This window comes from Bombus pascuorum, chromosome 4 (assembly GCF_905332965.1).
Source record: "Bombus pascuorum chromosome 4, iyBomPasc1.1, whole genome shotgun sequence".
NCBI lineage: Eukaryota > Metazoa > Arthropoda > Insecta > Hymenoptera > Apidae > Bombus > Bombus pascuorum.
In genome coordinates, this window is record NC_083491.1 from 1,026,342 (window position 1) to 1,043,455 (window position 17,114).

General features: G+C 40.7%; 1 protein-coding gene across 4 annotated transcripts in view; it reads left to right on the forward strand.

Moving 5' to 3' along the window:
- LOC132906385 (protein numb) overlaps positions 1-17,114 on the forward strand; it is a 74,802-nt gene that overhangs the window by 40,146 nt on the left and 17,542 nt on the right. The window contains exon 1 of one of the 4 annotated variants that reach the window (XM_060958532.1): positions 4,724-6,289. The exons of 2 other annotated variants lie outside the window; for them this stretch is intronic. In XM_060958532.1, the coding sequence (XP_060814515.1) occupies positions 6,215-6,289 (75 nt within the window). In that variant the 5' untranslated portion in view covers positions 4,724-6,214. Of the gene's footprint in view, positions 1-4,723; positions 6,290-17,114 lie in introns of those variants that run through there. One more of the 4 variants, XM_060958531.1, reaches the window with a different exon arrangement.

The following is a 17,114-nucleotide window of genomic DNA, read 5'->3' on the forward strand; positions in this document are numbered from 1 at the left end:
TGATATTTAATCTCGTGATATTTAAACTCATATTGAGAATTACACCGCATTAGCGAAAATCATCGAAACAGGTTAACGAGGAAGGAAAATCATTGTGTGCAAATATGTCGCATGATTTGCAATCACAATGAATCTTAAGACGTATCGACTTCCTTACCTCGTAGTTAGCCATTCGAACGACGAAAGCTCGCGAGCATTTATTAACCGATTATAACGATTTTTGTGAACGTTAGTTTCGCGTTGTTGGTTATTGTTGCAAGACACGGTCGTAAAATTTGACAGCGAGTTTCCTACGTAGTAGGAGTTTTCTGCGTTGATATCGCGTCGAAAAGCAAAGCGAGGAAGGACGAAACCATATATGCAGCTGCCAACTTCCTTTCTCTACGATCGTAGTGATACACTGGTACGAAAAGTAAATCAAGGAGGCACAGCTGCGTGAAAAAATACAGCCATTCATAAAATACAGTCATTTTAGTTGCTACGTTCTCGTTAGCAATTTGGTAACTATTTGGTAACAACAATTTCGTCATTCCTGCGATAAAGTCTCTCTTTCGTTTATTTTACTTTTGACTTTGTGTCGTGCAATACGACGAGTCCTTTACACCAAGCTTGATATTTTAATTGTATTTGAAACTACGCGAATAACACCTGTTTTTCGTTATAACGTCTTTCTTCCCTCGTTGAGCCAAATATCAAGTGCCATTGTTACGTGAACGTGCAATTACAAATTTCAGAAAGCCTGTTTACCTGTACTTTCGATATCGCAACAATTTTACAATAAGATCGAGTTATAACGAGTTTAAAGCTTCGAGCTTTTATCTAAAGCAAAAAGTAAACCGAAACACGTATATGTAACATTACCTTTCCAACTGTTGCTACACAGAATCACGACGATAGACGCTCGAAAAGCAAACATATTCGTATTACGTTACATCGACTTGGAGTCGTGGACGTCGACGAATAATAATCTGCGAATCGTGACTGTATCCGAAGAAAATTTGAATTTCTAAAGCCACTTACTTCAATACCTTATTTGCATTTTACCTCGTGTTTTTCTCATAGAACCTGATTCCGTTTGTGTCAACCGGAAATGTGAAGCGAGAAGGGGATGTTTTTCCCATTTTGCAAATCGATTCGAAGAAACATATACGTATAGAAATTCATGGATGAGTTTAAGAATGAAAAGTCATATTCGACGAATTTTTTAACAGTTGTTCGTCCGTCCCACTTGAGACGATAAATACGAAATAACATCAAAGGCTAAATGAAACATGTCTGGTTACTCGAGATCCTGAAGAATCTTCTACCCCCTGCTGACGTTGTCGCGGGAAGGCCACGTGAAATCTCTATCGAATGATCTATAAACGCAGGAAACCCTGTTGGGTTTCGCGGCGAACTTTTCTCAGTCGTGTCTCAGCAGATGTACGACCATTTGCCATGGCAGCTGCACTCCTCACCACCGTAAACTCGAAGCACCAGTCCCGGATCTTCGTTCAACCTGACCCTACCCTCACGGTTTTAACCATCCTTCGAATCTTCGCGAAATATCCTCCTCGATTCTGTATCGGACGTGAGGAATTTTTACAAAATTGCGTACCGTTCTTTGGAATGTATTAATTCGTCGAAAGTTGGCCAACGCAGATCGGCATTTCCTGTTGTAATCTCGTAATCGCGCGAGAAACCGGTTTCTCGCGGTGTAAATTCGAGTTTGCTCGATAGAGAAATGCACAGAGGCACCAAGAACGCTTCGTATAGCCCTGGTCCGTTTGAGAGTAGGGAAAAGGTAGCTGGGTCTGAGTGGAACATTCATCGTCCAAGGATGGAGTGGGGGTTGACTCGTGCTGATATCTAAATGGACGAAAAACAGGGACAACGATCTCGTGCCCGTAGCCACTGGAAAACCACCAAAGTAGCTTAATTTTAATTTTCCCTGTATTGCATTTTCTATGGTTACGAGGAAATTTGTCGATATGTAATACGCTTTGGATGGAAAAATGGCCGCAGAGAACAAAAGCGATGGTCCGGTTAAAAGAATTTGATGAAATTTGAGTTAAAGAAAAGTTAGTCTTGGAATGCATCAATTTGCATAATGCAAACAAAATGGAATTCGTACGATGAATTGTAAGTAAATCGTGATAGATATGAATATGTAGGGTGAGAAAATGACTATGCACCTTGAAGGTACGAAATTTATTTAAAGCAAATTTATTTATTTATTTATGCAAATTGAAAACTCGTTAAAGCGATAGGTAGGAAAGTACAAATTAATGGTAAAACACAGGTAAATCGATATTATGGAAATCTGATTTTTGTGAGGTATATATTCGCTTGTGACTCATTGTACATACGATAAATATATTTATTTATAGAAAGGTGTACTTGTAACGTAAATATTTTTTAAAAAAAGTAAAAAGGAATCTACTCGACCTCTCGTCGTAAACGTAGCACCGATCTTCTCCGAATTTAGGATTCTTCGAGCCTTCATTTTTCTTGACTCTACCCGTTTCTCTCCTCTTATCATATCACACAGTCCGATAACTTTTTCCAAGCTGTATTACACGATACCAAAATAGAGTACAATCCGTTTGCCTCTGGAATTTTGGTTCGTACAAGATGTACTTGAAGAGACACAGGGCATCGATGGAAATAAGCACAGGCCTGGGACACCGTAGGACCCGGGTAGAGCGACATGGGCCCGTTTGAACTACGGCATTCACGTCCCGAGTGTTTCAGGGGGGGGTTCTTGCACGTCTTTAGTGTCGGCATACCGGAAGACTGTACGTGTATATCATCGTCTCGTCGAGAGCTTTTCTATTGCTTCGTGTTGTTCAGTGAAAGTGAAACGCGTTCAGCTCGTGTCTATATCGCGACGAAAGTGAAGCGACTGATAACGTGCTCTGCTCGATGCTTTTTCGTTTTTACCTTACTGATAAAACGGAGCTACAACTGTCCAAAGCTACTCGCGAGTATGATACCTTCACCAGGTGGCGCGGAGGTTCTTCAAATAAGAAACGACCGTTTTACTCAAATGTAAGAGAACGTGTGTGTGATCCGATCGAGCATTAGGATCTTCCAAAATTTATAAGCAGCACTTTGGAAAATTGGAAAAACTGTCGCGTGCCAGAATTTTCGAGAATTTTGTTCACGCTTGTCGTCACCCGAGATACGGAATTTTGGTGATAAGTTTGTAAAATCTAGTTATAAATGATCTTTATCTTATATTTTCGGAATAAAAAGAACGTTCTGTGATCTGTTCCTATGGATGACGGTCAGTTCGTTGATGCGACAGATCAAACGTACGCTACAGTTCCGGTGGGGTCGGCGGAAGTAGCTGAGCGTAACGGCGGCAGTTCTAACGGAAAAACGTGGGAACTAGTATCGTCGTAGCTCTACTCTTCATTAGCTGACGCGTGTTAAAATACGATCATCTTTGTTAAAACATCCACGTAACGGACAAACTCTTCTTCCGTCTCGAATTGTAAAAATGGAACGTATACTAACTCTTCTGCGACGTAAGAAAGAGAAAAATAATAGACAGTGACAGAATATTTTATGAAAACCTTCATCAAGACGTAAAACTAATTAAACAATTTACAAACGATTCCTTCTCTCTCTCACTCTCTTTCTTTCTTCTCCTTCCTTTTCGTTACAATTCAAATATTTCGTAATAAGAAATCGACCTCGCAATCAAAAGTAAAAAATAAAATGACGTTCTTCCGTCGATCGACCTTTCGATCGAAACGAACGCTCGTAAATATTCGATAGCCTCCGCGAGGAAACGGAATCGCATTCGAGTAACGGTTTCCTGTCGACGCGGTTGAAAGGCTTTTCGTCTCGTTCGAAGACTCGGGGAGAACACTCTCGTAATTCTCTCTTACAATAGCGCTCGACTATTAAGCGGTCGACGAGCGAGACGACTTCGGGTGAAATTTGCACTTTTGCGGCGGTTTCGGAACTAATTGCTTCGTGTCTCTCTCGTAAGGAATTGGAAGCGACTGCTCGTAATTAGAAAAGGAGTATATAGACATAGGAAACGGAGCAAAGTATCCGTCGAAGACAAAGAATCAAAGGCACAGAGGCTGTTAGTTCGGTACGATGCTTCCGAGACGATTCGAGAATTTCTCTCCCTTCGGGAACTCTCGACGCTCTTTTTAACTCTCGTACAAGTTAAAGGGACAATGCGACCACGATCGAATCGCGAACTCGACTAAACCACGAACGAATAACCGTGGTAGGATTCGTCATCGATTAAAAATAACGAGCGACGGAGATAGACGCGACGACGCGATCATCGTCGAGCGGTAAAAAGCGGTGCGTATCGTACAGATAGCGAACGAGCAACAGGATATAATGTAGTCGATCCCCACTGGTGTAACGTAAGGTAAACTAGACAAAAGAGACGCGACGAGCGCGAAACTGAGAGAGAGTAGCTGAGATCCCACTCTGGGTACAGTTCATGACGTCAACCTCTGAGGCCAAGTCGTACGACCAGTTCGAACTGCTAGCTCGCGGTAAGAAGGGAAGAAGAAGATGAGGAAGAAGCATCGCTAGTCTGTTCGCCCGTTCCTCGAACCGTCCCCGATACATCGACGTTTTTACCGGCCGGTTTCTCGCTACGCAGCGCCGCCATTACGATTCAAAAATCATTCTCCGACCATTCATCGACAGACGATATAAATATTTCAAATATTTCGACTTTCTATCGTTGATCAAACGCGTTGGTCAAAGTGTCAGGTAAAAGGATACGAGGAGTTTGTTCGTTCGCGTTTGGAACTAGCAGTGACGAAAAAAGAGGAAGAATAGAAAGAAGAGCGTCGTATAGCGTTGCACAGAGTTGACACATCATAGAAGCGACAGAGGGACAGATTGTATTATGAATTTGACAAACGCGTTCGAGTAAAAGAGTGGAGTAGGAGGACGTAGAAGCTTCGTTTCTATTTGAGATCGGTCGTATCGGTTAGTATCGACGAAAGAAAAGAACTGTCAAGATACGTTTGAAAGATCGATATTCAGGATCGATTAAACGAGCGTGGTCAGAGTGTCGAGGTTGGCAATTTGTCGGGATTGAGAGGAAGCGAAAGAAGAGGAAGAGTAGAAAGAAAAGGTACGGTGTCGCGCAGAGTTGTATACAATGTGGTGACAGTGACAAGTTGTGGTGCGTGAATTTGTGCAGCGTATAGAGGCTCGCGAATACCCACGATGAAACTCGGTCGTTCGGTGACGGCACCTTGGTCGATCGGGAAGCCCCCACGGTTATCCACCTCCTCGGTTCTCAGTGCTGCACCTTCGCTCGGACACTACGGTATCTTATTCGATCGAGCGAATTCGTAGCTTGATCGAGTAACTACCGCGAAAAGGTACGCGTACGGTGCACGTGTGTCCATGAGATCGTTGCTAATCGCGCGGCAGTGTAACGAGTTCGATCGAAAACGACGCGTTATGTTTCGATCGTGCAAGGTAATCTAATAGCGTTGTTATTAGTGGCTCTTATCGTGATTCTCTCTCAACGTCTTCTTCGAGTCTCGGGCGTTGAAATCATTCGATACATACATTTGCCATCTCGAAGCGGTACGTGGCACGAACAAAACGTAGAAACGACGATAAACTCGAACGTTGAGAATTCAAAGCACGTCAAGGGCCTCGCGCGATTCACGCATAAATCTGGCCGATAGAGCGTACGTTAGCACGCCTCCTCGAGTCAAACAGAAAAAACAAGGCCACGTCAGTCGCAAAATTCTCGAAAATTCCGGTACACGCCAAGCGAAAATTCTCTTCTATTATTAATGATAATGGAACGTCGAATTCATGCATGTTTGAACGATTCTTCGACTTCGTTGAATCATAGGTGACTTGACTCTAGCTCGTACCGTGTGTCTCATACGGTAAGTGCCATTAATGGCCTATATCGAGTGCGCGTGGACGAGAAGGTCGATATCGCGATAGTATCGCGAGTTTGGCGGAAGAAGGTAAAGGTTGCGTTAAAGAAAATAGCGACGGTGCGGAAGAAAGTGCTGGAAGGAGAAATTAAACGACGATCGTGAAAAACGTGCGTGGACATAGAGGAAAAGAAGCAAAGTGCACGGACGTTCGATGATATCGTCACTGTGTATGGTGCACGGAGGGAAACAACCAACGACGAGGCACGGGACGTTGTGTTTGGATACTTGACGCGGTCGCTACTGCGCGTTGTGAAAACATCGAGGCCAAAGGAGAAATGGGAAACCACCCGTCCGCCCACCAGCCGCTCGAGAGAGCTACCAGCCATGCTGGAAATGGTCTTCGCCTCTCGGTACGTTTGCGATCTTGTTTTACGTCAACGATAACTCTCGCAGATGCCCACGTGTGACGTGCACGCCTCTCTCGATGCAATATCGTTAAATGGAGCGTATACACGTTGTTTCGCGTGTTACGTGTTCCTCCATCCTCCAGAGTCGTTCGGCCTTTGAAGCCTCTCGACCTTCCACCGCGCACTTTCGGCCTTTTACTTTGCTCAACCGCCGATATGCTTGCGTCGATCGCTTTGGTCAGAATTTTAGAAACTATCGTAAAGGAGGCAGGTCGAGCTTTTTACATAGGATAGGGGATATTTCGTGTAAAATTAGAATTTGAAAAGGGGATGGGGCTTATATAAAAGTTACCAATTACAGTGTCGAGCGATAAGTATTAGATCAGAATCGACCAATTTTGGGGAATTTTTAAGTAAAAGAAAATCTTTGCGGAGTAAATAATAAACACGAAAAATTTAAAATGGGAAACATTCTTTTTTCGTATGTTTCTTCTTCTATTCTCCTACACCCGATAAGAGCGAAACTTTCTCGAAACGGCGAATCCATAGAATAAAAAAAAAAAAATGTGATACTCTTAGAAAGACAGAAATGTCCAATTTTTACGTATTTCCAGCGATCGTGTTTATTGTCGTTAAGGATTTTATCGAGATCATAAATACGTATCGCGAGTCAGAAGTAATAACAAATGTTCCTAAAAATAATTAGCAGACGGACTAGTCGGTTGATTTTATCACTTAAGAATATAATCGATATTTTCGAAAGTTTCAACGATTTCTTTAAATTGTCCGTTTAGCGCAAATATTACGACACATCGCGATCGTTTCATCTTCGAAATTGGAATTATTTTCTTGAATTATCCATTATAATTATTTCGAGTAAGATATTTATAATTCAAGCGGCAAAAGACTCTGAAAAAGAAAGCATAAAAAATTGCTTTTGAGCCATAGCATCAGGATTTTTTATAAGAATATCGTTCGAAGGTTGTGTACAATAAATTGGGACTGTAGACTTTAACGAGAACTAGCGAAAACCAGTATACGAGGAACGAACGATTTCATGCCATTAGCAAAATGTATTTGCTAATATTGCTCTCTCTTTCTCTTTATGTAAATATATATATATACACTTGAGCTTAATAATATAAATAATGTTGTCAATAATACGAATGGTTACATTAAAAAGTGAAAATTTAAAAATTGATACGTTCCGACACAGACACAGAGATGTCCATGCTACATCTTCCTACGTAAAATACGAAAAAAGATGTAAAGAAACCGAAAGATGCAGACAAAGTAAACATATCGAAAAAGCAAAGCTTTCGGTGCGGTAAAACTGTCCGAAGCAGCGAAACTGGGTTCCGTTGTTTATCCAAGAAAAACAATTTTTATGAAATATTACTTAGGGCGTTTGATTTCGAACTTCTTCGATTCAAGCACGTATTAAATTCGGCCTTCGTCGTGGGCGGATGAGTATTTTCGTGGACTGGATCAAACTGGTCCTGTAAAGGTCACGATGAAGGTCGCTTACATTCCATTTTATTCCCCAGATTTCAGATCCCTTGAATTTTTCGTTCGGTTCGTGTCCATTCACGATTATATCGTCCTTTTCCTATCTTTCGCGATAAAAAATGATCGTTTCACTGTGATTTTTTCGTCTAATATTAACTCGCCTATTACATACTCATTTACGTAAAAGCTTGTACTAATCGCGTAGCAATTACGACTACATAGGTTTTTAGCGAAACTGGTGAAAAATGCATTCGCAGGTTTTAAAATACGTATAGAGTAAATGAAATTAAAAGATCTAAGACTGGTAAATTTCGGAAGAAAGCTACCAAAGTATGTATCGATTTAATGACGCTATCGAGTCGTGTAGATGCAAACACGATAGAAGTGTTAATAAGTTTGTTTCGCGTTACAAATTACAAACATATGCTTCGCGTTGCATCGTTGTCTAATTGCTGTTTGTCGTGTCATTTGCATCGACAGGACGCAGTGAATTTGAAAAGTAGCGCCGTAGTAAAGATCTTTTGAAGGCTGGTCGATTAACCGTCGACCAAATGGTCTTTTCTTTCTTCTCTTTATTCGCATCGCAGTTGTTGCTGTTGTGTCAACTGCTAATACCGCCTTATTTTTTATGTAATACTCGAGTCTTACACGCGGTTACATTTTCACGCCAAACGCGCGTTAAATTTTTATATCGAACGTTCAACGTTAAGAAGGTTCGGCCGCATAACGAGCTTCTTTCGTGCGTTCACATTTTTTTTTTTTTTTTATTTTATTTTACAATTTGTCCTTATGGACATTTGGTAAAGTGTTATATCTTGTTGGTGAAGAAAAAAAATAAAAAATAAAAAATAAATATAGCATGTGGGCGGCTACCCCCAGCGGGGTGCCAGCTTCGTTTTTTCTAAGTTATATCTTTCATGTGCGTTCACATTTTTTTTTTTTTTTATTTTATTTTACAATTTGTCCTTATGGACATTTGGTAAAGTGTTATATCTTGTTGGTGAAGAAAAAAAAATAAAAAATAAAAAATAAATATAGCACGTGGGCGGCTACCCCCAGCGGGGTGCCAGCTTCGTTTTTTCAAAGTTATATCTTTCATGTGCGTTCACATGGCGCAAACGTTAACAGATTAAACGCAACGAAAAAGATACAACAGCGAGTAACAAGGAAAAACAAAATTAAAGATTCGCTATTAACATAATCTTTACCATTTTTCCGATGCACGGCGCATTACAAATCACGATTACGTAGTTTCATGCATATCTGTGAACGATCTTCGCCTGTAATAGGGACAGCTCCGTTCCGAGAATTCCTACTGACACACGACTTTCCGATAAATTCTCCTCGAGGACTTCGAGTCGGCTGCACAAGAGGCTTTGCGCGTAATATACCGTGCAAAAGTCTCAGGCCATCTGTCTTACCGATACTACAAGGAAACGAGTAAACGCAGTTACTTTGACGAAACATTCGCACACGCTGTTATACGGAAACGAACTGTAAGACATTTTTTACAGATTTCGAATACCTTTGTTCGATACATTGGCTGAAACTTTTGCGAAGTAACCGTAAACCGTAAGCTGAACGGACATTCGTTTCGAAGGCGAAACTCGAACTGTGTCGACTGTGAAATTTTATCGCTCTCTTGTTGAAGAAAAGCGAAACCTACGGTGTTTCGAACAATCGTCCACGTTGGCCTGCATTCGCGTGCGTTCGCGTGTTGCACAATGCTATTAACGAACGCTACCGTTTTCAGGATTTTTCATTCAAGGTTACGCGGTTTGCGTTACTAATTGTCATTTGCGTAATGGTTAATTAATGACCGTTGGAAGAGAAAGCGTCGGTCAGGCAGTCCGTGACATCGAGGTTGATTGTTTTTAACGAACGTGCGTCGAGACGAGGATCTGCGAAACGGGGACGAACAGAGACGGACAAAAAAGACAGCGCGTAAAGCAAAAGGTGTTTGTTTTATTTAAAAAGCCATACACACGTACACCTACGTAATTAGATATCTTTGGCGAGTTGTTCGTTTCCACTCGATCGCATATATTTCACAAATGTTTTACATCGAGATAACTACGTTGTAGTTGCGTGCATTAATTCGTACAAATATAGAACACCTTTGGAAGGAAATTAATTGAGAAAAATGGATAAGATATCCGAGAACCTCGACGAGTTAAGTTTCACAGTTTTAAACTTTTTACCCTTAAACTTAAACGTTTCTCAAGAAAACTCGAAACTTTCTTCTCTCGTGCTTCTTAATCCTTTCGAATCCTAATCCTTTGCAAAGCGAACTCGAAGGAAGCAGGACGATATCTCTCATCTCCTACTATTTTGTCTCAAATTATCGAAGTTTTGATACGCCAAGATAATACGCGACGATAATTTAAGAATACGAAATTACGCGAAAGAATCGTGTTTTTACGTTACAAGTTACAAGTTAGGTAGTATTCCCCGTTTTACGGTTGTTCGCTCGGTTAGACGGGGATTAACGAGTCACACGGATGACCATGTTTCTTCCACCAATTTCTTTCATCAGAGAATCGTACGATCTTTTACCTTCTGATCTCGTTAGAATTTAATTCCGCTAAAAGTGAAGAGCGATGCGAACCATTAGTCGAAGAAATTACCGCCACGTCGCCGGCGAATTGCCTTGCCAACCGAATGCCGCTGGATCTAGAACGGACGGAAGAAATTTATCCAGCGTCTCGCCCGATGCTTTCGACGATCTTTTATCGTATTTCATAAAAGACGAACCCAGAGCACCGAACATTCCACGGACAACGAAGTAAAATAAAAGTCTCTTGTAAAACTGTCGAAAACTTTATATCATAACGACGATCTTGTCGAGAATTATTATCCGGATAAAAGTAAATTATTTACAAATTATCGAGTTTACAGAGTAAGAATAGAAACACACCCGAACCAGCTGGCAGCTGAAACGTGCAACACAACAAATATCGCAAGAAGACTAAAAAGGAAACACCCAATGGACCTCATAAAAGATATAACTTAGAAAAAACGAAGCTGGCACCCCGCTGGGGGTAGCCGCCCACATGCTATATTTATTTTTTATTTTTTTTTCTTCACCAACAAGATATAACACTGTATCAAATATCCATAAGGACAAATTGTAAAATAACCAAAATAAAATAAAAAAAAAAATTATCGAGTCGAGTAACTTTCAAAGAATATTAGAAGGATATAGCTACACCGTTTACGTTTCAATGCGAACGCACAAAACGTGCTCAAACCTGTCTGAAACACCCGTTAGCTTAACTGTGTTTGACTATGACTTTAAATGGTACTGAACTTTTAATTGTCGTAGAAGGTTTTAAAGTAACAGATCTAGATGGAACACTTTCGGAATAAATGGGAAACTTTTCAACGACGAAGTGAAAATTCCAGCAGCGCTGTGGAAGGATTCTAAGTCGAGGGATACTTTGGTATATAGTCGCGACCTTTCTGGTTAAAAGGCAACCCCTGGTTAAAACTGGTTGAAAGGTTCCCTGGCGGCATCGAAGTGGCCGATCCTCGGCTGCTCTCGAGCCACATCTCGAGAGAGTAGTCGCTTTCACTGGATCGTGACGATACGACGCAACAACGCTTTCCATCGCGATACGCGCTCGTAATCATTGCGGAGACGCGATTAAAAAATCTTACCAAACTAGAGGTAACTGCGCGTAATCATTGCGGAGACGCGATTAAAAAATCTTACCAAACTAGAGGTAACTGCGCGTAATCATTGCGGAGACGCGATTAAAAAATCTTACCAAACTAGAGGTAACTGCGCGTAATCATTGCGGAGACGCGATTAAAAAATCTTACCAAACTAGAGGTAACAGCGCGTAATGGTCGCGGGATGTGATACCGTTTGATCGTTCGTAATCATTTTTCATTTTTTCGTTCGAAGAACGTTCGTTTCTCGTGCTAAATCTATGAAAAATTAAAATTACTCTTCGTCTTATCCTTCGACGGTATTGTTCGATTAAATAACGATTAAATCGATGTTTTTGCGAAACAGAAGAAAGACCGGCAGAGCAGTATACGAGTCGTATGGGTTTTTGTTGCTTCGTAATTTAAAAATAGCCGTGTCGTACGAGATTAATGGTTTTCGATCGGCTCGATGTATTTACTGCGACTATGGAAACGAACGTAAAGTATTATACATTTGCGTATTTGAAACAATTCGAGGTATAACCGCGAAATATAACCGTTAATGGATTTTTCGCAACGTATCTGAGAATCATAGCGTACATTGATCCGTTTCCATCACACTTTCTTCATTGTGTTTATTACGATCAATTATCACGCGTGCAACTTGAGTCAGATGCAAGACGATCGTAATGAAGTTCATCCTCAACTGGAGCACGTCGAACCAAGCTAATAAAGCAACTTTAATACGATCATGATGGATCGCGCTCGTACAAATGCGATTTTCTATAGCGCCACTAAATGCATCGTCGTTTTTTAAATAGACGATCGACCTATAAAGCGTAACGATGACGCTTTTATCTCCATCGAGCCGGAACGCAATTTATTACACTGATTTCGAGAAAAAATTTCATCGATTCGTGAAATTTTCTTCCGATCTGACGAAGGATCCATCGGACGATTTCGGAAAAGTCTCGCGATACTTTCGAACGAGTTTGAAGTTTCGCGAATGTTGTTCTGCAAGGATACAAACAGGTTCTTTGTGACAGGAGAAACTTCCCCCACATTTCAGTGGAGTCTTCTATCACACGGTCTTGTTATACGCTAACATTCAGCGAAGAAAATCGGAGGTATTTGTATATTAAACAAGATGAGCCAAGTAACTTGAAAATTGCTAATATAATGAAAACATTTGTAAGAATTTTGAGATATTTTAACCGTTAAGCTTGCAGTATAAAGAATTGAAATTCGCGTACAACGTGGAAATCGATCGTATCCTCGTATATTTATTATTCGGACAGATATGGATCGAATTTAATCGCGTTACACGTCGTACGGCTTTGCTAGATGGTCGAAGGTAAAATGTATTCGCCGTTACATTTGTAAGACAGAGGAAAATAATTTCAGACGGAACAAACGGAATTCAAAAGCGACACGTCTATCGAAATTTGCAATTTTTTCTTCGAATTCGACGACAGCTTCGTCTTATTGCACGTTAGAAAAAGAGTTGGAAAACAGTTGGATAAAACAGTTAGATAGTATCTAGGTAACGACTGCTTCATATAAAATTGTAATAGTTCTTGGAAATGTATAGCCGCAGGAAAAGCCTGTACGTTTATCTTCGAGCTGCTTGTATCTTTCAAGATTTGCTTACGGGTCAAATCTATCCACCTGATTAAAATTACTTTACCGAAACTTAATACCGAAGGATATGACACGTAGTTGTAAATTCTACGGATAAGAAGACACGGAATAACCGATAAACGCACTGAATACACTTAAACCAACACGACCGTAAAATCTCTCCGGCGTATCGTTGACTGAAAGGTTTCGAGTCTCCATACTTATCGTTGGTACGCACGTATTTACAAACTAATCAAAATACGGTATCACTTTTTCTATGGAATAATTTTAATTCACGCTTCGGCTACGACGAACGTAGGAAACATCTGCGCGTCGTTCTTTAAGATTTCATATTTAAGCTCTTATGAAGTGATAACATCGTTATCGTCGATAATAAACCTTTTTACAAAACGATATACTCTGAGCTCGTTTCTTGATAAAAAAGAAACGAATCTGGCCAACGTTTCTGCGTAACCTCAATGCGTGCACTCGGGTCGTGATTTTTCCACGTAGCGTGTAATTCACGACGTGACGTCAAAGGAGGATCGAACGGAGGAAAGGATTTGCTCCGACGTCGAACGCGATCGAAGTGTTGCGGCTACTCGAGAGCAGACTGAACGAGGATTTTACGCTTCGTAAGAAGAGATAACTCAAACGGCGAATTCGTTGGGGCGCTTGTAATTACGTACGAATTATATTACGCGAGTGACACGCATTCTATGGAATCGACGCAAATCGCCTAAGTACATGTGTACTTACGTTTACGGTCACGCATACTGCTAGACGATCGACGAGGGGATCGAACTCAAGGATAACTGGTGCTACATGCATCGATGTCCGTCCGCTTGATAGCAACCAAGGGAAAGAGATCCAGAATTCTACAAGGTGTCTTGGAATTACGGGGAAAACTCGGAATTTTTGTATTTTGAAGGTTGCGCTTCGAATTAGGAACGTCCGCAACGATCGACTTGGTATCGTTAACGAAATTTTATAAATCCCAAGTCTTGGTATTTTAATGGATTTGTAATAGGCGAATCGTTATCAACATTTGTAAGGTAACTTCTGCTAATTTTAGCGATTTAACTTGTAACTTTCAAAACGAAATAATACATAGAGTAGATAATAATTACAATTTTAAATTGTTAATATCAAAAAGAAAATGAAGCAAGCTGTAATAAAATAAAATAACGAAAATAAGATTGGGGTATATTTACGAAAGCAAAAGTTTAATCGAAGAAATATAACTTAATTTAAAAGATAAGATACAGTAGATACAGAGTAATCTTGTTTGAACGTAGTTTACAGCTCGACGCACAGTGCTATTGGTAAAATTCAACGTCGCTGATGTAAATCACGGTGTTGGTTCCGCCGAGACGGAATTGAATCGCGTTCGCGACGCAACGATGCTTTCGCGTTATTGTCCTGTAAATAACACCGCCCATCGTGGTGCATATGTGCGTCTGCCTACATCGCGGTGCACGGCAACACCTGTCTCGGTGAAAGGATCGAGTACTCATAGACGCTCGTAGATATTTGTCATCGTTAGACTCGCTGCCATTTCAGGTAACGAGTATCTTCTTATTTTTCTTCGCGATTCAACGTCGTTGCCTAACGATCTCCGATTTTTGTCTTTCACGTACGCAAGAAAATATGAAACCTAGAAAACGTATAAAATACTTAGAAAAGTGGTAAAGAAAAATTAAACAATTTCGTTTACGTTATCAAGGACGAACATTTCGATATTTCAATAACAGATATTTCAATAACGAACGAACGGGTATCTTTTATTTCGAAGAAGAGCTCGAAAATAAAGACACTCGTGTTACATGGCGAGAGACCGTCGCGTCTTATCTAGCGAGAAGTACAAGGTAATATTTGCTGTCTTGTCTCATTCGTAACCTGGAAAAAAATAATTATGCCAATTATACTATCGAACGTATCCTTTAAGCGAAGAGGAACAATGGTTAATTATAAGGAAACATTCTTATTCCGACGTTAATGTAATTAGCGTAATTAACGCGACGTTGTGAGAAAAGCGTTTTGCTGGAAAGTCTGGGAAATAAAACACTGGCCATACTATTTTCCACTTTAAATGCGTCATTCACGAGATAGAACCGTGTGTTCGTTTCGTTTGCAATTCGTCAGATTTTTATTTCCTTTAGAAATGTTTTCTAGAGAAAAACAGAGGACCAACGGATCAAAGTAAATATCAAACTTGAAACTCTACGATATATTTGACTTTACAAACTGTTAACGCGTTGATATTATAAAATTGAAAATATTGGAAGGTGAAAGCGAAAAACGGTGAGTGCGACCCATTGTATCGATTTCTCAAGGCAGCGATAGCTCCCGAAGTAGCGACAGTAGCAAACACCGGTGCATATGCCCAACAATCTGCGGTCTGTTGGCTTGAAAATAGTTGAGAAGCGTTGGCAGAATCCAGTGTCTCGGGCTCGGCGGGTCGACGAACTGATAGGGCTGCATGAATGTATACCGGCTCTCATCGTCGCCTTTCTAGGTCGCGACACCTAGTCTGGGGCCAAGAGATCCATGCCTTCGATTGGCACGTAGCCCCAAAGTAAGAAATCCTAGCCACGAAGAGAAGCTGTGCCAAACAACCATTCAGATTCTTTTTAGAACGATCCGTTTTTACTACGCGTTCCACTTATATGTCAGGGACAGCTGTGCCGTGCCATGGACTATCAACCGTTTCAGACGCTTCGAGACGGCGCCTTTTTCGATCGAAAGTGGCACGATTCGAACGATACTTCAGGGATACGCTCGTATCCTATATACGTATATATGACGATACACGTACATTCACGACGATGAACGTCGTTTGAAGTTTTATCGAATTCCATTAGAATTCCGAAACTGAGAAATATTCGATCCAAGTCTATTTTGCGTCCGTGTTCGACGAAAGGATCCCGTAGCTTCGCCTCTTCTCGTACAGAACCCGATAGATCCCGTTAAAGTTGAAAGATTCATCGGATACTGAATAATTACGCGCGAGGTCGTGGTACCTGTTCTTGTATTTATGATATTTTACGGACAAACTTCGTTAGCTGGTAATCTCTAGATTCGACCTTGAGGCGTGAAAGGAAATATGGCGGTTGGAGAATGCTTGTACGGTTATTATGTGTGCATGCAGACGGGTCGTGCATGTCAAAACGTAGGCAGGTCGATCTAGCGCCGCAATTTCCTGCTGTTAGCGAGCCGTGGACTTTACGGCACTCCCATCTCGAACGAGCGATATTAAAGACGCTCTTAGAAAGAAGCTTGGTTGATGGCAAGAACGACCACGTCGTTGAAGAAATTAATGTAATTTATAAGAAAGAAATTTATTCCTTAATGTAAAAGCCGGTTTGCTACCGTGTGGAAAGGATACGACAATCTGTGGTTTCTAACGAGATAAAAGACGGCAAGAAACGCCGGGATGAAATAGGCTGTTGAACTCCATTCGAAGTTATTCTTTTCCTTTCTCATCCTGCAATTGCCAATTTACTTTGTCAACCTATTAAACGCAAATCGACCATGACCGTAAAAACGAAGAGATTAAGATATACAGAGCGAAAGAAAGTCGAATGTACCGTAAGTAACGTGAAAATTGCTTTGACTTTTGGCATTCTAACGAAATAAAAAAAGATACAATAACGTTATATTCGAGAAATTAATTAAATTCGTTCTTCGGCTCTTCCGATAATGCGAAACTTATTGCAACTCGTTTGGCATTGTTCTATCTTTTACGTCGAAGCAACTTTTGTCCAAAGGATCGTGCATTCCCGGTAAAATGGAAACAGGCTATGACGAAATGTCTGTATGGAACGAGTGCTGACAATGAGTCATCAGATGTGTAATAAGAACGGTGTTGTGTTTGTGTATCGCAATTTAATTTCGAGTGACTAATCGTATCTGCAGACGCAAGGGCAATATTATCGTATCCAAACGAGCGAAAAATTATTATCTCTAAAGTCTTTTCGCGAGTACAGGTTGAAGTCCTCGAGTCGAATTAAGAAATTATTTAGATGATATTTATCGACCTAAT